This window comes from Girardinichthys multiradiatus, chromosome 18, assembly GCF_021462225.1.
Source record: "Girardinichthys multiradiatus isolate DD_20200921_A chromosome 18, DD_fGirMul_XY1, whole genome shotgun sequence".
NCBI lineage: Eukaryota > Metazoa > Chordata > Actinopteri > Cyprinodontiformes > Goodeidae > Girardinichthys > Girardinichthys multiradiatus.
This window is the reverse complement of record NC_061810.1, coordinates 39,766,373-39,786,351: the sequence shown is the minus strand read 5'-3', so window position 1 is coordinate 39,786,351 and position 19,979 is coordinate 39,766,373. Positions and strand designations below refer to the sequence as shown.

The 19,979-nt window shown below is 37.9% G+C and overlaps 2 protein-coding genes and 1 pseudogene across 7 annotated transcripts; all 3 read right to left on the bottom strand.

Moving 5' to 3' along the window:
* Positions 1-4,081: 4,081 nt before the first annotated feature.
* On the bottom strand, positions 4,082-9,660 carry LOC124883643 (P2Y purinoceptor 13-like). Of its 6 annotated transcripts, XM_047390825.1 has the most exons (7): positions 9,572-9,660; positions 8,866-9,277; positions 8,725-8,761; positions 8,371-8,399; positions 7,571-7,773; positions 7,088-7,477; positions 4,082-6,792 (listed from the first exon to the last, which is right to left on the bottom strand). In XM_047390825.1, the coding sequence occupies exons 5-7, from the start codon at positions 7,751-7,753 to the stop codon at positions 6,301-6,303; spliced, it is 1,065 nt and encodes a 354-aa protein (XP_047246781.1). In that variant the 5' UTR covers positions 7,754-7,773; positions 8,371-8,399; positions 8,725-8,761; positions 8,866-9,277; positions 9,572-9,660; the 3' UTR covers positions 4,082-6,300. The 6 variants fall into 6 exon arrangements, with proteins under 6 accessions (XP_047246781.1, XP_047246779.1, XP_047246783.1 ...); XM_047390823.1 differs by having other exon boundaries at positions 8,725-9,277; XM_047390827.1 differs by lacking the exon at positions 8,725-8,761 and having other exon boundaries at positions 9,108-9,277.
* Positions 9,661-12,764: 3,104 nt separating this feature from the next.
* Positions 12,765-14,011, bottom strand: LOC124884722 (P2Y purinoceptor 13-like). Its single transcript, XM_047392769.1, has 2 exons — positions 13,969-14,011; positions 12,765-13,838 (listed from the first exon to the last, which is right to left on the bottom strand). The coding sequence occupies exons 1-2, from the start codon at positions 14,009-14,011 to the stop codon at positions 12,856-12,858; spliced, it is 1,026 nt and encodes a 341-aa protein (XP_047248725.1). The 3' UTR covers positions 12,765-12,855.
* A 4,732-nt stretch (positions 14,012-18,743) lies between these two features.
* Positions 18,744-19,617, bottom strand: LOC124884720 (annotated as a pseudogene).
* Positions 19,618-19,979: the final 362 nt, after the last annotated feature.

Here is a 19,979-nt window from a genome sequence, read left to right as displayed (position 1 = left end):
GGTGCTTCCTGTAGCTGTGGTCGCTGCCTTCGCCACACTGTAGCTCATTAATTTCCTGCCCAAATATCAGCTTCTGTCATAAGTGACAGAGGAGAAAGCTGGGGAGAGATTATATTTCATTATTGCATTAATCAAACTCACATGCACACTCAATTATAAACCATAGAGCAGGTAACATTAATCCTGCAGAACTAGTTTGTGAATGTCTTTGAAACCCATCTTATTGGTTGTGGCAGAGTTGGAGAAAGTAAATTTATTTCACATTTGCATTTTTTTCCCCTCCTAGTTTAATCAGACACTGATGTAGTAACGTGAATGGGGAAGTGCTATACTTGGAAAAGCACGCAGGAATGGTAAGGACTGGTGAACTAAATGTAACTTCAGACCTTTAGACATTAGATCCTCATTGGTGCAAGAACTCTTCAGCATTCAAGTTGCTTAAAAAAGCCAGAGTTGCAAAGCTAATAAGGAAGTTCCTTTGATGCAATAACACTTTAAAGGTGTGACCAAAACATCTCTGGTTCTAATACTACCTTATTCTGAAAGACACAACTTATTTCACAAAATACAAAGTCCATCTATCTAACCACTTTCTGAACTTGCTTTATTATTTTCACCATCATGGGGGGGAGTGAACCGTTTTCAGCAATAATCATGTCAGAGGTGGGGGTCAGGTCATGACAACACCACAGGGCCAAAACATAGGAATACTTGAAACTGAGCTGACTTTATACAGAACAGGTAAGAAATAGGTGAACTCAAGCACTTCAGTATATACAGGGGTTGAACAATGAAACTGAAACACCTGTCATTTTAGTGTGGGTTTCATGGCTAAATTGGACCAGCCTGGTAGCCAGTCTTCATTGATTGCACATTGGACCAGTAAGAGCAGAGTGTGAAGGTTCAATTAGCAGGGTAAGAGCACAGTTTTGCTCAAAATATTGAAATGCACACAACATTATGGGTGACATACCAGAGTTCAAAAGAGGACAAATTGTTGGTGCACGTCTTGCTGGCGCATCTGTGACCAAGACAGCAAGTCTTTGTGATGTATCAAGAGCCACGGTATCCAGGGTAATGTCAGCATACCACCAAGAAGGATGAACCACATCCAACAGGATTAATTGTGGACGCAAGAGGAGGCTGTCTGAAAGGGATGTTCGGGTGCTAACCCGGATTGTATCCAAAAAACATAAAACCACGGCTGCCCAAATCACGGCAGAATTAAATGTGCACCTCAACTCTCCTGTTTCCACCAGAACTGTCCGTCAGGAGCTCCACAGGGTCGATATACACGGCCGGGTTGTTATAGCCAAACCTTTGGTCACTCATGCCAATGCCAAACGTTGGTTTCAATGGTGCAAGGAGCACAAATCTTGGGCCGTGGACAATGTGAAACATGTATTGTTCTCTGATGAGTCCACCTTTACTGTTTTCCCCACATCCGAGAGAGTTACGGTGTGGAGAAGCCCCAAAGAAGCGTACCACCCAGACTGTTGCATGCCCAGAGTGAAGCATGGGGATGGATCAGTGATGGTTTGGGCTGCCATATCATGGCATTCCCTTGGCCCAATACTTGTGCAATACTCCCATGGCCTGCACAGATCTAAATATTATTGAGCCACTTTGGGGTGTTTTGGAGGAGCGAGTCAGGAAACGTTTTCCTCCACCAGTATCACGTAGTGACCTGGCCCCTATCCTGCAAGAAGAATGGCTTAAAATCCCTCTGACCACTGTGCAGGACTTGTATATGTCATTCCCAAGATGAATTGACGCTGTATTGGCCACAAAAGGAGGCCCTACACCATACTAATAAATTATTGTGGTCTAAAACCAGGTGTTTCAGTTTCATTGTCCAACCCCTTGTTGGACCACTTGTTGCTGAGTATTGGACTATCTGCACATTGTTGGACGTCACTGTGCCTCTCCAATGGCATTGGCCATTTTGTATCCAGGACAGCCCGCTCCTACATATCCCATCGAGCATTGCGACTGATATGACTGGGCGTCCCAAGTCTGACGTCACAGGATGCTATATAGGAAGGCGCCCATTTTGAACATAGGCCTTTAGCTGGAGATTGTGACCCGGTCACCAACATCTGAAGCATCACCTGGAGAAGAGTCCTGAGTGGATTTCATTTATTCTCTCTCGTTGGCCAACGAACAATTCATAACTGAGGTTTCTGGACTAGGAAGGCCAGAAATTTCACTTTGACGATCGAAGACGTGAGTTTAACACGTAACTAAAAACACGGAGTTCGAGGAAACGAACGTGTTTCATCCCTAGTCGACTTTGATGGTCAGATCCTATTTTTCCTTTTCGTCAAGAAGGCCAAACGACGGGACTGACCGCTTTCTTGGAGTTTAACTGCGGACGCGCAGCAACGCTTCAACCCTCCACCTCTTTCCCTCTCACTCGCTGCCCCAGAAGGAAACTTCACCAAGTAAAACCCATCTTTTATTTTAATCTTTTATTTCTTTATTAGAAGGCCTGGGCAGGGTCAGAGGTTGTAGAGCGATCAGAATCGCTAGTTAGGATCTCATATGTTCTGAACAATATGTGCATGTAACCTTGCTTATTGGAACTTTGATGTGTTGTGTTGATGTCTGAAGCCGCTGTGCTAGCTCTGTGTGTGTTTTACCACCTGAGAGTCAACGCAAGTGTGTGGTAAGACTGGACTGTTAAAATAACCTCATGGTGAAATTCTCCATTTTCCTTTGTCTCCAATCTCACTGCTCGCTAGCTTGCCGCCAAAAGTTTTATAACCCTTTGTGCTCAGGAGTTGGGGGAAGTTTTATGAGTCAGAATAACTGAGTTACAGTTGGAGTTGCGCCCCCCACTCTCCACTCACCACCACACCTCTTCGTCATATTCTCAATTTTGCCATAACCGCTGGTTGATTCAATACACACACACTGCTGTTTTCTTTATTTTTGCTTAGTTAGATGTGTTACCTAGCCTTGCAGCAAGAAGGTCCTGGGTTTGATTCCCGGCCTGGGGTCTTTCTGCATGGAGTTTGCATGTTCTCCCCGTGCATGTGTGGGTTCTCACCGGGTACTCCGGCTTCCTCCCACAGTCCAAAGACATGCCTGTTAGGTTAATTGGTAACTCTAAATTTCCCTTAGGTGTATGAATGAGTGTGTGCATGGTTGTATGTGTGTTGCCCTGCAATGGACTGGCGACCTGTCCAGGGTGTACCCTGCCTCTCGCCCATAGAGTGCTGGAGATAGGCACCAGCTCCCCCGCGACCCACTATGGAATAAGCGGTAGAAAATGACTGACTGACTGACTAGATGTGTTACCCTTGTTATGTAGAATTTTGCATGTTGAGTAGGTGAAGATTAATAAATATCCACATAGATAAAGAGAGAGCGTTTTGTGTTCATTGTGTGCGAAAGTGATTCGTCAGTCAAGATAAGGTTAAACGTTCTACACGTTTTGGCAGAAACGGTCGATTAAACAGTGACATCTCTGGCAATAGTTATTAATTATTACGGAGTATTTGACAGTTGTAATTGTCAAAGGCGTTGAGCCACAATTACAACACCAGAAACATCTCTGGTCTCGATTCATAAATGAGGATCTTGGTTAAGAAATTGATTTTGTCAAATTATGATTTTTAATTATAATTATTGATCAACATTAATCAATCAATAATCATAACCCCTAACACCCTGTATGTGGGCATTTCCAAAGACCTCTGCGATATTAATATTGCACACACTTATGTTACGATGGCAGTCAACTTGTAGTATATTGTGAGGCCCTAGTTTACATCATAACTATCTTTACCTTCTTTGCCAAATGTAGTTACTTCAATTTTAAAATGGCTACATAATCAACCAACAACTGCTGTGACAGATTGTCGAATTATCCAAGGTATAAATAATTGGTATATTGATTGGAGTGTAGGAGCCTCAGATCTTAATTTTCACGTGTATGTGTACGTGTTTTTTTCATACTTTATACAAGTCACCCACTGATGCAATTAGCCGCATATTTCATGCATCAAACAAGTTCTCAAATCATGACCAGTTCCTTCCTTACTAACAGTTTTTTCAAAGTATGTAAATCAAACTGTGCTGATAAAAACATCCCTCCTTTCAAGTTTCATTGGACAAAGACATACAAATTAGGGTTTTCATTCCCACTTATTGCTTTTTGTGAAGAGTGTTAATTAAAAGGTTATGAAAAAGTAATAATCCATAGGTATAAAGATATTAATGTACAAACATGAAATACACATGTGCAGTACAATCAGAAAGAAAGTTTACACAAAAACACTCCAATATAGAGTGGAACAGCAGAAGCATAAGATCCAGTACCATGATCAATGGATTACCTAGTTCTCCAAAATTTTGCTTCAACTTATTATTAGTTGGAACTTAGTTTTGAAGAAGATGTTATTTACCTTTAATGACAAGACTAATGCACAAATCAATTTTGGTATAAATTGTCATGAATCATATTGAGTTCCTTATGATCAGGAAAATCAACATAAGGGTTTTTACTCAAAAAAGTCAGAATTTCTTTACAAATGTTAAAGATGCTTATGTAATAAGAAAATAACAAAACTTTCCTGTAAAGATAAAAGATCTTTCAAGATTAGTTTACCAACCAAACAGTTATTTTGGTATAATTTTTTGAGTATTTGCGCTATTTAGTAAAGGCAAGTTTTATTATTTAAAGTTGGTCAAAACTCACCTCAGTCTTTAACTGTTACATACAACATTAAAAAAATCAGTTTTTATTTATTATATAAGTGAGAATGTATGGTCAATCTAAAAGTGCTATAGTTTACTACTGAGAGAGTGCATTTTTCGGCATTCAAAAAATTTCTGTGGTAGAAGGAAACAACTACCCCAACAAAAGTGGTACCAATACAGAAATACCACTGTTGATTTGTGTCATCATCTTTACAGTCTATGGTAAAACCACACTTGCACTGAAATGGCACTACATACTGGCATGACACCAGAACTAGGTTATTGATCATCTACCCTGAAGTATGGTCTCATCAGTGCTTTCTGCAGAAACCAGCTGAAAGACTATGTTATCATATTTACCAATATCTATGTAAGCGCAACTTCAGAAGGCCTGTGGATGCATTCTTTTCTGACATACTGTATAGCCTTGCAGCCACCTCAAAACAGCTGGTGATCTGACCCGTCTGCTTATGTCCAAAAAAAAATCAGATCTGGAAACTGCATGCACAGTAAATGTCACATAAGTGGAATGTGATTTTCAGTTCACATGTTAAAGTCTGACATTCACATTAGGATTCTAGCATTAAAATAACTACCATGCAACTAAGGCATAAATAACACTTATGTAAAAATATTAGTAATTACGCTATCAGTGGTAATATTGTTCGTAATCAGATTACTCTCAAAAGCTTCTGGTCCCCAACACATCTTCGTGTTTTTCTCCTACTTGGTATACTGTACACTACTAGTCAAACGTTTTACAACGCCTTTCTCATTTAATGGTTTTCTTTATGTTTATGACCATTTACATTGTATGTAGATTATCACTGAAGGTATCAAAACAGTGAATGAACACAATTGCATTTAGGTAGCAAACAAAAAATGGTAAAATAACTTTAAATATATTTTATATTTTAGATTCCTTAAAGTAGCTGCCCTTTCTTGTGATTGAAATATTAACCCCTGTCTCTCAATGCACCTCTGGGAAGTTCTTTCAAGACTCTTTGGAAAACCATTTTAGGTGACCTCCTCATGAGAATGCTAAGGGTGCAAAGCAGTAATTAAAGGAAAGGGTGACTATTTAAAAAAATAAAAAAATATTAAAATGTTTAGAGGTATTTCACACTTTTTGTTTACTATATAATTCCATGTGTGTTCATTCATAGTCGTGTTGCCTTTGGTGAGAATCTACTATTTAAATAGTCATTAAAATAAACAGATTTATTACGTGAGAAAGTGTATCTAAAACTTCTCACCGGCAGTGTATAATTTCAAAATTTGTTCTGTTGACATGTTTCCACTCCACTAAGTCTTACAAATAGGGAAAGTACAGTTTGAGAGAGATTAAACCACAGGATGCCAAAACTGACAGTAAATTAAGTTAAGGAAATGTGTTGAATGAGTAAGCAAACATTTTGCACAAGAGCTTGGTTCACAAAAAAATAACAGGCGTGATGTGCACTGAAACTAATGGCATCTTATTTGTCTGAGTCCAGTTATTGTCTGCTCATTTTAAGAGTTTGTGCAAATCTTACACAAAAAATAAACTGCTACATACAAGGACAACAAACGTTCTTTCAGGTTAGATGGACATTAACAATCAAAACTTGAATCTGATGTGCATTGTTTGATATGGGACGTGTCATTGTGTGACAGTCTGATAGTTTGGGCCATTTGTGACATCTCAAGTTGCGTTGATGTTGCTTTAGGAGATTCATTGGTTGTTTTGCAGAATGTGGCCATCAGCCTTTTCCTGAACACCCTGCACAGGAAGATGTAAATAAGTGGGTCAAGACATACATTAGTTGCTGACAGCCAAAGTGTGGTTTCCTTGGCGATGTAGAGAGCGTTCTGTGCCCGGCAGGGACTGGTGCTGCGGGTTTGAGTCAGTGTATATGGAACACGTGCAAAATGGAAAGGGGCAAAGCAGATAAAAAACACCCCCACCACCACAAAGACTTTTGCTTTGGTTCTGCGGTTTGCAGCATGAGATCTGCTTCTTGATGCTTTGTATGACTCATAGACCTTCTTGCTGATGAACATGTAGCAAAACACCATCAAGGCAAGCGTACCCCAAAATATGACCTAAAATACACATAAACAAGTCATGAAGCAAAATTAAAAATCTGAAGTAAATTTTTTGTTTGCTGAGCTGTTGGTAGATTAACTGTCACTGAAAGTAGTTCCCAGCTTATGCAGTCTTGATTAATGTTTTTGTGAAAAAAGCATCTTCTAGTTAAGTGTTACAGTAGATGAGATGATTAATACCCCACCTATACACTAAGTTGAAGCAAACGTACAGACATGGTTTTTAGTTGAATGCTCTAAAATATGTTATATTCAAAATAAAAATTGTTTTCCAAGTTTGTAAAGTGACTACCTGACAGAAGTAGTTGAATCCCTCATGCCACAATAGGCCAGCTTTGCTCTTCATTGAGGAGCACTTCAGTTTGTTTCCCAAGATTTCAGGGGGCTTGTTGCTGAGAATGATGTTAGGCAGTGCCAGAGATAACATTACAACCCATATGGCTGCACTCAGCATCTGGCCGACCCGAACCTTGTGCAGGGCACACCTTCCGAAGGGCTTTACGATCTTCAGGTACCGGTCCAAGCTGATGAGCCCCAGCAACAAAATGCTGATGTACATGGTGATGTAGAAGAGAACAGCAGAGTATCTGCAATGGAAGGCACGTAGCTGCCAGAAACCCACCCCTGCATCACTTAAGATTCTTATAGGAATGGTAAGAGTCATCAGCAAGTCAGCCACCACCTGTTGGTAAAGCGTGACATGTAATTATTTTGTTGTTATTGCTTTCATCCAGTCTGCATCATTAGTAACTTATGTTCTTTTTTAAGAGCTTACCACATTTTTTAAAAATACCACAAATGTTGTGGTGCTTGGAATGTTGAAGAAGATCAATGCAGCCAAGGCGTTCAGCACAAGGGCAACTATACAAAGGATACTGTATAGACCTGGGAAAATCACTGATGTCACACTCGTATCTCTTATACACCTAATGGAGGTGTTCAAAAGTGTGGTGTTCATCTTCTGATGCTCAGGTCACCCTTGAAAAGATGACATAAACAGATTTTTAAAGATGTTATGAAGTGAGCATGAAACCCTATTTCAGTTTCAACATCAGATGCCCTTGCAGATGAAGTGAACAACACTTATTGCTGGGAATTATAGGATGTACCACCTAAACTTCTACACTTCTCCAATATGTCCCCCTATTTAACACCTATGCATTTCGGTTTCATCTGGTCCTATTTCCAGTTTGCACCTTTAAACAAACCCATTCCTAATTACTTAATTAATTAATTAATGTGTCTGAAAACTTTGTTTTGCACTTTAGTCATATCTTTTTGGTTCCAGTCGCTATTTGGGTCACGCTCTATTAAAAATTATTAAACTACCTGCGGAACAATCTGTGGGTGTCACATTACCACATTTTATTGATGTAGACATTGTGCAGCACACAGAAAGTTGCTTTAACGTGTTTGTTGTCACATCCAACATACTGAAAAACATTTATAGGAAGTGCATACTCTACATGCAATTTTTGTTCCTTTTTTTATCAGTTTTCTAAAATGTATGTTCCTTATTCTTACATGCACAATTTGTATTTGATGTGTCTGCTGGGTGTAAAACGTAATACTTACTTCTGTGAACAAATGCAAGATGGCAAACACTAAAGAAAAAAAAATTACCTTATATGAGACCATCAGACCAATAAACAAAAACAGGTGTGGAGAAGTAATTTTAATAATCTGAATATAGAAGACATTTAATACTAACACAGCATTTTTTTCAATTAAAATAAGTTTCTTTCACAGAAATAGCTAACATTTTAAAACAACACTTTCATTTGGTTTGTGTTCTTTCATTTTAAGTGCACGCAGTCATTTTGTCTCCAAATTGTCACATAAATGTCTTTTGATATTTTTGGAAGATTATTAAATGCTTTTGTTAAGAGATACAAACATAAAGTACACAGACTGTGGTGTTTAACCCACCTCAAAGAGCATGTGCCAAGAGCAGGTGCGGTGACAACTTAAGTATATGATAAAAACATCCTTTGGTCAAAAATTGCATTGAAGGTTCTTGACATTTTGATATTTTGTCTTAATGAGCTTAAGCCAAAAGTTGACTCTTACCTTCTTTTGTGACAGTTGGCATTGGAAGAATAACAAGAACAATAAAAATAAAAAAGGAAATGTGATTCACAAAAATAGAGAAGTGAAATATCCAAAATACCTCCTGATGCTTGCTGTCTTCTCAGTAAAACAAACTAGTTCTGATCTTAGGTTTGAGCCTGCCTGTTTCTCTAAACCTTTCTCCTCTTGCTGTTTTTCTGCTTTTAAAAGTGTGTGTGTGTGTATGTGTGCGATAATCTTACAATGGGTGGTCTCTGGAGTTATTGTGGGGCTGTCTTGTCTCAATCCCAATGAGTTAGCTAGTCTTCCTCCGGGTGAAAGACCCTTTCCTTCCTTGCTTCCTGTTCCAATTGTCTGCTGAGAGGCTTGTTCCAGTTCGTGCCAGTCCCTCTGCCTCTGTCAGCCTCACTTGCTGTTGACAGTCGAATGCCAAAGCCATGAACATTTTTCTCAAACTAAAAGCCCCTCCTTTGCCACCACAACATGCTGTATATTCATGTCAGTCAAAAAAATTTGGTTTTGGTCGGTAGGAGAGTGACATTTTAAGATAATCACAGACACATTTACTTGTCCTCTTTAAAAACACCAGTACACATGACGCTATTTCCAAAAATATTTAAAGAATTTTAAATAATTTTGTTTTTTGTGTACACTTTGTGTTTTTTCAATAATATGACCTGTAACTACTGTCAAATGCAATACATACCTTATATTTCCCAGCACTGAAATGAAGTTTTGCTTTAAGAGCTGAATTCCCCTCTGTGAGGAAAATACAAAAAGTTCTTTCTGAGAACTTCCCAAATGACTTCCTGTGTGATTCTCCTTGGAGTTGAGCCAGAAAATATGACAGATGGAAAGAACGTGTGAGAGAGATAGTATGCACGTTTCTATGACCACGGCCTGTAATGAATGTTGCTCCATAGTCAGTCTTTGGTTAATGATACTGATATCTGTCTTTTTTTTTAACGTGCACAGACTTTGAGTTTAACATCTTAGTTATGATTTGAAATCCATCGCACTGTTCTAAAAAATAAAATGGAAACTTATTACATTTATGATGTTTATTGGATTTGTACAATGTGAGCATTCCAATATACTTATGTGATTTATATAGCTTTAAGGAGAAATAATCAAAGCAGCGAAACTGAAGCTGAAGTCACACTGCACACATCCTTTTATTCTTGCAAAAATGATTACAGCTGCTGATAGATATTGCACATTAGCAGAACATGAGAGTCCATTTCAAAACTGCTGAATGTTATTAATATAAAATAATGTAAGCATAATAAACAACCTGATATGATCTACAAACTGCCTTTATACCTGAGCTCAAATCATGGTTTTATTAACATCATGTGAAATTAATTCTTTATGAATCTATTGCAAATCTGTCTTGTGTTTTAATGCTGTACAAAAATATGCTACTTTAAATAAACAATGCTCCAACATCACCTTTCTACAGTTCTGCTACTGAAGCATATACAAATTTATCTCCAGCTAAGCCAGGCTGCGTGAGTGTTGAAACTTAAGCACATTATATATACTGCATGTAGCAACTACACATAACTATGGGATTTATTCCAGTGCTAAATGTTGCATCAGCGACATGAAAACAACATACCTTTTGCAGAATCTTTGTCAGCAGCAATAAAGATTCACCCAACTCAACCTGCTGAATGCTTACAGTGGCCCTAACATTCTGACATTTTCATATTCAGCAAATAATTATTTGACCACTTGGGGTCATTCATAGACAGGCAATATGTTATCAAAAGCTAGTCAGGCAATCTTTAAGAATAAAATAAGAAAAATAATGTTGCAGTGATGTCACATCAAAAGGTACTTAGGGGTAAAGTGATTCACAAGTGCCACAGCGTATCTTGTCTGTAAAAAAGCCTCCACTGGTTCTTTTAACTCACCTAAGTGCACTGAGATGGCTTATTTCTACTCTGGTGTGACTTATTTAATGACCAAGTGGTTGGTTTAAACTGAATTGTTGCTGTTATGCCTCTGAGGTGAACAGGTGTGATAAGGTGGCTCAGTATGACATACTTCATTTATGTAAGTGTTAACTACACTATGTAGCCAGCTCAAGTGGATTATTTGTGAAAACTAAAGTGGGTAAAAGAGGGTCTTCTCTTTGCAGCTATATGTTGAAACTGTTTTGTGAAAAAGCGTTATTTCAAAAGTGTTGCTTTGAAAAGTAAAACCTTAAGGTGACCTATTATACTTCCTTTTACACATTTGGGATAGGTCTAATGGCTACACAAAACATGTTAACATTTTTTGCACAAAATCATTCTCAGATAATGAGATTTCACCTCCTCAGTTTCCCCTTTTTTGAGCTCCTTTCAGAATTAGCTGTTTTAGGACTCGGTCACTTTAATGTATATAGCCGTATATGGCCGCGCCCCCAATCAGCACTTCATACATGTGGAAATGAAACCGAAACTTATAAGGCACAATAACTACTTACATGGCAAATCTGTCATCTGCAGATTTGCCACGGACTGTAGGGGCTGAATTTTTCTTCAGTCTAAGTCTTTCTGCAAATCCTGATGTGTACTGATCTAAGTTCTCAAAGCAGTCCGTGGCGAATTAATTCGTGCAAACTAGTACTGTCTTCGTCAATGTGACTGGAACATTGCCCTTAAAAATAAAATGAAGCAACAAATCTCTGTTATCCGACAGCGGGAGAATGTGCATGGACACATGTGGGTCTTTGCGGCCAACAACAGAACATCTGCCTGTGTGGGTAGGTATTGTAAAACACGTGTAAGGTAAAACCAGCCGGCGAGACGTGATCCTCTACTGAAAATCAAGTGGGTGGAGTTCCGCTTCAGTTGCTAGTCAGGGGCGGGACTCGTTGCTAGGTGCCAGTGTAATTGTGACGTCACAATCACACAGCTTTTGAAACCGCGCGTTTTCTAGAAAAAGAAAAACATTCATCATCATCATCATTTTCTACCGCTTATTCCATAGTGGGTCGCGGGGGAGCTGGTGCCTATCTCCAGCAGTCTATGGGCGAGAGGCGGGGTACACCCTGGACAGGTCGCCAGTCCATTGCAGGGCAACACACAAACAACCATGCACACACTCATTCACACACCTAAGGTCAATTTTAGAGTGACCAATTAACCTAACAGGCATGTCTTTGGACTGTGGGAGGAAGCCGGAGTACCCGGTGAGAACCCACGCATGCACGGGGAGAACATGCAAACTCCATGCAGAAAGACCCCGGGCCGGGAATCGAACACAGGACCTTCTTGCTGCAAGGCAACAGTGCTACCAACTGTGCCACCGTGCAGCCCCCCCACCGTGCAGCCCCCCAGAAAAAAAAAAAAACATTCATTTGTAGCCAAAAAACGGCTGAAAGTTTTTTTTGTGTGTGTTTGGACTGTTTGTAGAAGCATTAGAGACCCAAAATGGAACTATAAAAACAATCGAAGACTTAATTTTGCATAATAGGTCCCCTTTAACACACTCAAGACCTAAATCTGGCACGGTCTGAAATACAAATTTACAAATTGGTGAATCAGAACGCAAACCCGGAGTAAATTTAGTAGATAATTAAAATCAAAATTTTACATTTACAATGTTGTCATGGTCAGGGATGAGGACATAAGTCCGTATTCCTTGTCCAAAATAATTTTTGCATACACGGGACGGCTCTTGGTGAAATTCGCAGACACAGAACAGATTATAGGACTGAAGCCTATCAGAAGTGTATCCTTAATCAAATACACTTATGTAGATTTAACACCCTTCATCCCATTAAACATAGACTGTATATAAAGGGGGGCCATCATCTATATATATATATATTTATTTATATAAACTCCATAAATGGGCCAGAACTTGATGTTTCACATAATTCTCTTCATTTCTTTATTTTTAGACCAATGTAAACAAAAACAAAAAAAGATCTATGTTAGAGATATGGCCACATATTTGACTGTAGCTTCAATGGGGCAGATAGTCTTTGAGTTTTTATTTTGAATTCCCTTTAAAAGAAATAAAGCCGGTTTTCATCATTGACATTAGTTTCTCCTTGAACTCTCGACAAAGGAAGACATAGATCAGGGGGTCCATGCAGATGTTTGTTGTAGCAAGCCAGTGGCTGAGTTCCTTGGCAAACCTTAAATATTCATAGGTGTGAGAGCAGTCTGTTTTAGAATAGCTGACTTGCTGAGACGTGTACGGGATCCTGATCATGTGGTATGGACCAAATGAGATGAAAAACACAATGACAACGAGAAAAACGCGCAGTTTGATTTTCTGCTTTCCATTGCTGTTGTTGCTACCAGAGTTTCTGTAGGACTGGATGACTCTGTTTGCGATGCAGATGTAGCAAACCATGATGACCAAACTAACCAGCCAAAAGAATATGTTCAGGAGGAGAGATGTTGTTTCATGGAACTTTACTCCTGCTGGTCCTTTCAGAACAACACACGTGGTGATTAATGATATATTGGCTACTGATTTGTTCGTCAGTAGGATATTTGGCAAACCTGTACCTCCGAACAGAACAAGCCAGACTGTGGCAGATATCACTTTGCTCATGGTCAGACTTTGCCCAAGCAATCTGCTTTGTGGCATCATGATCTTAAAGAAGCGATCCAGACTGATTAGTCCCAACAGTGCGATACATGTGTACTGTGCATTGTAGAAAATGACAGTGAAAAAACGACATGTTGGTCCATATAGTTGTTCCCATGTGCCAGGAAAGTCTCCAACAGCTTTGACTGGGATCATCAGGGTCATAATTATGTCAGCAGCTACTAGATTTTTCAGGTACACGACAAAAGTGGAGGTAGACTTCAGATGCACAGACACCCATGCTGCCACAACATTCAACAACAAGGCTATTGGGAACATCAACAAGAAGAGAGTTGGAACTATGTAAGCGTTGTAGGTAAAACTGTCACACTCTGATTGATTGAGAGATGTATAGAGAGAATGGTCCACTGCATCTAAGGAAAATAAAAACAAAGATAGAAATGATTAATTTAATGACACATATTTTAACATAGGCAGGTAAATCAAGACAAATAAGAATCTATCAAGTGGGATAGATGGAGCTCATTTTAACTCTGTACTCACCTTGTTGATTAGCATAAATTTGTAGATCCAAGTAATCAGCCATCATCTGTTATTTATTCCATGCAACGTTTGCACTGAACGAAAAGAAACAACAACAAATGTTTTTTTAAAGCCACCAGTTAGCCATATTGGTGTTTGTATATTTCTTTTCTTATTCATACATTTGCAAACATAATTAATCTTTTTATGTTCTTTTTAAGTTTTTTTAATACCAAATATCAAGTTTAGAAAGTTAAACTATATTTCCTGAATTACTTATTGGGTCGTTATAAAATTTTTTATGGCTGCCAGAAGGTTTTTCTTTTTGGTTTTATATGGTAACAAATCAATTTATATGCCTTGATAATTTTTTTAATGTGCTTAAATTGGTTTATTTAAGTCAATGTAATCAGCTGGCCTTCCTCAGATAGATATTTTCTTAACAATTACCATTATAAACAGAATTTGACTGCTTGTATTATAACTACGATCAAACTGTAATACACGCAAATGAATTAGAATTTGTCTATATGCCTGGATTATATCCCATTGACTAAGTTTTATATATTTTGATATTAATTGGATCTGTTTTACTTGCCTTGAGATGTCATTTGCTCTGAATTGGCTCCAAACTGAGCGGAACTGAATTTATCAAGCAACAATAGATTTTAAGAAAGATGAGTCTGTTTTAAAAATATTACTTAATGTTTTACTATTGTCAAAACTTTGTTTACATTAGCTGTGTCAAAATATGTTCGCTCATATTTTTACTATTCAGGATAGATGTGTAACATTTGCCCCTAACACATTTCTAGTAGTTAAATTTTTCAGATCATGAAACAAATTTTGATATCAGTCAAAGTTAACCTGAGTAAATTTAAAAAGCAGTTTTCAAATGATGATTTAATTTATTAAGTGAAAAGAGGTATCCAAATCAACCAGGACCGTTGCGTAAATGGCAGTCTGAAATCATAGATTAATTGTGATTAACTACATCTTATATACTATTTCACTTGCTACACCCAGGTCTGATTAAATCCTGATGTATAAAATCAAAGGATCGTCTACATAGAACCTGTCTGACAAAATGAAGTTGGCAAAAAGGGTTAAAAAAGTAGCACATCTAATGACATTCAAATCAGTGAGAAACAAAGTTACTGTTATCTCTCAGGTTTGAAAAGAGTTACAAAACATTTTTTTAAGCCATGTGACTCCAGCAAACCACAGTGAGAGCCAATATTCACAAATAAAAAAATTATGAAAGGTTGGTGAACCTTCCCAAGAGTTGCCACCCTAATGTCTTTACCTTAAAAGTGCATCACAACCTATCCAGGTGATCACAAAAGAACACAGAGCAATGTCTAAAGCTCTGCAGGCCTCACTAGGCTCAGTTAATGTCAGTATTCAAGAATCAACATTAAGAAAGATGCTTGAAAAGAAATGGTATCAGTGGAGTTTTCCAAGGTGAAAATCACTGCTGACCAAAAAGAACACAAAGACTCAACTTACATTTGCTAAAAAACATCTAATTGAACAAGATAAGTGTGAGGGTTGGGGGCTGCTTTCCCGCTTCTGGAACTTGACAACTTCCTGTAATTGATGGAACCAGGAATTTTGCTCTCTATGCTGAAGGAGAATGCCTGACCTTCAGTTTGTGACCTTAGGTTGCACTTAGGTTATGTGCATTATATTAGGTGTACTTGGGTTACACTGCTAGACAATTACTTGAAGCACAGTCAGAAAGTTCACTGCAAATGGCTCAAAGAGACCTAACTGAAGGTTTTGGAGTGGTCTACTAAAAGTCTGGACTTCAATCCAATGAAGGAAATATCACTGCATTTTAATCAGACTGCTTGTGCTTGAAAACTCTGCAGTTTGGCTAAAATAAAATCATTCTGCGAAAAAGAGATTGGCCAAAGACTCTTCACAAAAGAATAAATAATTCAGTACCCCATATCACAAAAGCTTGAGGGCAGATTGGTTTGAATAGCTTTTTCCCCTCATAAATGACATTATCAATAAAAGCTGGATCTTTTATTTCCTTGGTTATCTTTGTGTGATGTTTAAATTTGTCTGATGATCTGAAATAATTCAATGTGTCAAACATGTCACAAAAATGTCACACCCAGATTTTATGTCATTTGTTTTGAAAGCTAAGCCTTAATTTTTCGGCAGCCTAATGAAAATGGTAGCAACAGAGATTCATTTACATTAAATTACCATATATCAACAACACATTGCTTAAATAGAAAAATATCAACTGTAAGTTCTGTAAGTTGTAACTGCATCATGTTACTGGTCCGAAATGAATAGCTGTTAATTTGCCTGTGTCTAGACCACAGTTTTATTTAGTGTGTCATAATAGATGTAGACATTATCTCTCTGAATATCTACACTTATTTTTTTCAGTATAGTCTTTTCAGTAAACATGTTATGCTTGTAATGTACTCATATGCATTGGGTGACTTCTGCTATCTGGCAGCACCACATAAGGGCTTTACAGTGAGATACTTTACAGATTAAGGAAATTACTTTAACTAGCATATATCTGCAAAAAAAAAAAATCACCCTGCTAATAATGACAAGGGAAAATTATAGTGAACATGTCCTCTTTTGATTAAATATTGGATATGCTTTCATATAAAATGCTCTTTGTTAATTTAAAAAAAGGAAAAGATTCAACCCCTTGTTACATATTTTGAACCATTTAACATATACTGTACTGGGTTTTACTGTAAATCAAACTAAACAATCACTTTCCAAAGCATGAAAAACATTTATTTAACTCTAAAAGTTGAATTTTTCTCAGCAAACCAATTTGTTTAACGTCTTGTAAAATTTCTTTCTTCATTGTCTATAAGAAATTTAATCAGCAGTTACAAATTACATCCTCACAAGCCTTCATTGACCATCCTGATAAATATGCATCAATCATTTCTAACAATAATAACAAAAGAAACTTACGGAGGTTGACTTCACTTTCTTCTCAAGCATGCAGGTAGAAGTTGGATCAGTCTGAGAGTGACATGCTATTGTAGGTGCTTAAGAACAACATCAGATTTTCCTAGCAAACAAATTAAACTTCCAGCTTCATTAAGACTGGTAAATTTTCAGGACATATGCAAAAATAGGCAAAACGTAATGCTGTTTTCCAAAAACAAAACAGACACATAGCATTCAGCTGACACGGAGACCTATGCCTCAAGCTGCGGGGTAATGATATAATTCAGGTCTCCTGTTTTTTTCTTTAATCACACGTGAACGTCATTTGTCATCATTTATGGGTTAGCGTTCTCTGACACATTTATGTAATTTATTGTTGTTTATAATGAACTTACTTTTAACCATGTCATATTTATCACCCTGTGAGTGATTAGCATGGGTAAGTCCCTAATCTTGGTACTAACATACCATTCGTAAAGGCCTAATTTTTCCTGTTGCTTCTTGCGAAGGTACAAATTCCTTCCTCAAGAACAATTAATGACAGTCTGCTATGCATATCTATTTCTATAACTAAGGAAATAATTTGGTGCATTAGAAATGAAAATATGTTGCGTTCAAATATTCAAGTTTTTTTTTACATAGAAATTAAATGGTATTAGGGAAAAATCCAGTCTGTATTTAAATCACAGCATGGAGACAGCTCTCTTGAGGGTTTTTAGAGATTTCCTTTATGAAGCTTACTCTCGAAAACTGGTCGTCCTTTTGCTCTTGGACCTGTGTTCTGCCTTTGATACGATAGGTCACAGTATCCTTACTTCAGGTCTTGAGTGCTTTGTCAGTGTTAAAGCTACAGCCTTGAACTAGTTCTAGTCATACCTGAGTTATAGGAGTTTTACAGTCCATTTAGAAAACTACTCTTCTCCTTTGTTTGATTTAAGCTGTGGGGTACCTAAAGGCTTCATTCTATGTCCCCTCTTGTTCTCTTTAAATTGGTCTCGCTGGCGACAAATAGTTATAGTTTACTTCAATAAACCCACGGTTCATTAGATTCTTGACAATAATATCAGCTCAGTGGTAAAGAAGAGCAATTTCCAGCTAAAACTTCTTAGTCAGCCAAATCATGCATTCCATCATTGGACCTTAAAAAAGGAATTCATGTTTTTATTACATTGTGCTTGGATTACTGTGACTCTCTTCATGTTGGCAAGTTGTACAAAATGCTCTAAATGCTAGCCTAGCTACAGATTTGAGTCGTTGTATTAAGAGTCTTAATGGCAGGGAACCATCATATCTGTCTGAATGTTGCACTTTTATACTCCATCCAAAGCTTTAAGTTCCACAAACCAACCATTGTAGACACTCACAGATTGCTCAAAAGTAGAGGTGCCCAAGCTTTTTCAGAGGTTGCCTCAAACCTGTGGAACCGATCCACACACTTCTGTTGCACTTCTTGGCTTTTAGCTCAATTAATGAACGAAAAATGTTATTCTTCACCCAAACATATATTTTTGTTGCCTTTTTTTTTTTTTGCTAAAAAACACAATACACTAAAAATGAAGAAAGATGCAGTGTGGTGGCCTTTGGAAAACATTGGTTTTTACCTAGGTGATACTTAAAAAAAAGATTTAGAGCCACTAATCTGTGCAAATAGCCTTTAAATTTAAAAGATGTTGATCCACATTAGGTCACAAGAGGGCTGTGCAACACAAAATTTAAAATCAACAGTTTCTGGGATTTGTTCTCTCTATAAACCATATTTAAACTTGATGAAGTCCCTTTTTTGACAAGTACCTAATGTTCTTTCTTTCACTTGTTCGTTATACAGATACTCATTCCTTTTATCATTTCAGTCTCTAGTATTTCCACAAGAGTACATAGAGAAATGGATCCAGGCAGACATTTGTGAAGACAACCTAGTGGGTTAATTCATGCAATATCAGCACCCATTTTTGATTGCAGACATTAATTTGATGCACATTAAGAGGAATGCACAGTAAGTACAGGGGTACAAAGCACACAACAAACACAACAGGAACCAGGAAGACCCACAGTTTGGTCTTCTTCTTTCCTTGGCTGTTGTTTCTCCCAGAGTATCTGAAGGACTGCAGGACTCTTATTGTGATGCAGATTTAGCAAGACACAATCAGCACACAGGAAAATCGGAAGTATCTCTATAGAGCTTACCACATACCTGTGAAAACTCAACCCAACTGGACCCTTCAGGGACAAGCAGAGATCTTCTGGGTCATTATGAGGAGTTTCATCAGTTAGTAGCTGTACCACCGAATAGCGCAGCCCAAACAAAGATAGACCTTAATTTACTGAACATTACATTTTGTCCCAGTGTCTTTCCACAAGGCCTAACAATTTTGTAGAAGCAGCCCAGGCTGATAAGACCATTGAGGAAATGATTGTGTACAAACTAGTGTTGAAAATGACTGCCAAGTAACGACAATGAAAGACTTTAATCTACAATTTTGCCACAGGAAGCAGCCTTGCTGCCAGTGGAGGCATGGTTACTGTCATGAGCAGGTCAGTCAGCACAAGGTTTTGGAGATACACTATAAAGGTGGAGATTGATCGAAGATGAAAAGACACCCACACTGCAACTCCATTGAGCAATAATGCAAAGGGGAACATGATGAAGAAAAGAGAGGCGACAACAACATTCACAGTCTCAAAGCTTGAAGTGGTGCATTCAGAAATGTTTGATACATTGCTGTACATCCTTGGGATCTGTTAGAAACCATTAAAGTATCAACAAGCTTAAGAAATATATAAAATAGCAAAACCCTGACATTTGATTTGCATCTCTTGAGCATCTTTGATTAACTTGCAATTAATTAGTCCTTGCAACAAGAATGTTGACCGAACTAAAATCAAATAAGTGGAGTTTGACTGCACTTACGTCAACTGAGGACAGGGTCAGGACCGGGTTCTGAAATTAACTGGAACACGTTTTGGATATATTAAGGATGGGAATGACTTCTGCTTTACATTTTATTCCAGGTTGCCTAGCCATATCTGATTTGCAATTGTCATTAGGTGAAAAAACATTTGTTGCAGTGTCAAACCGGAGCATTTGAATG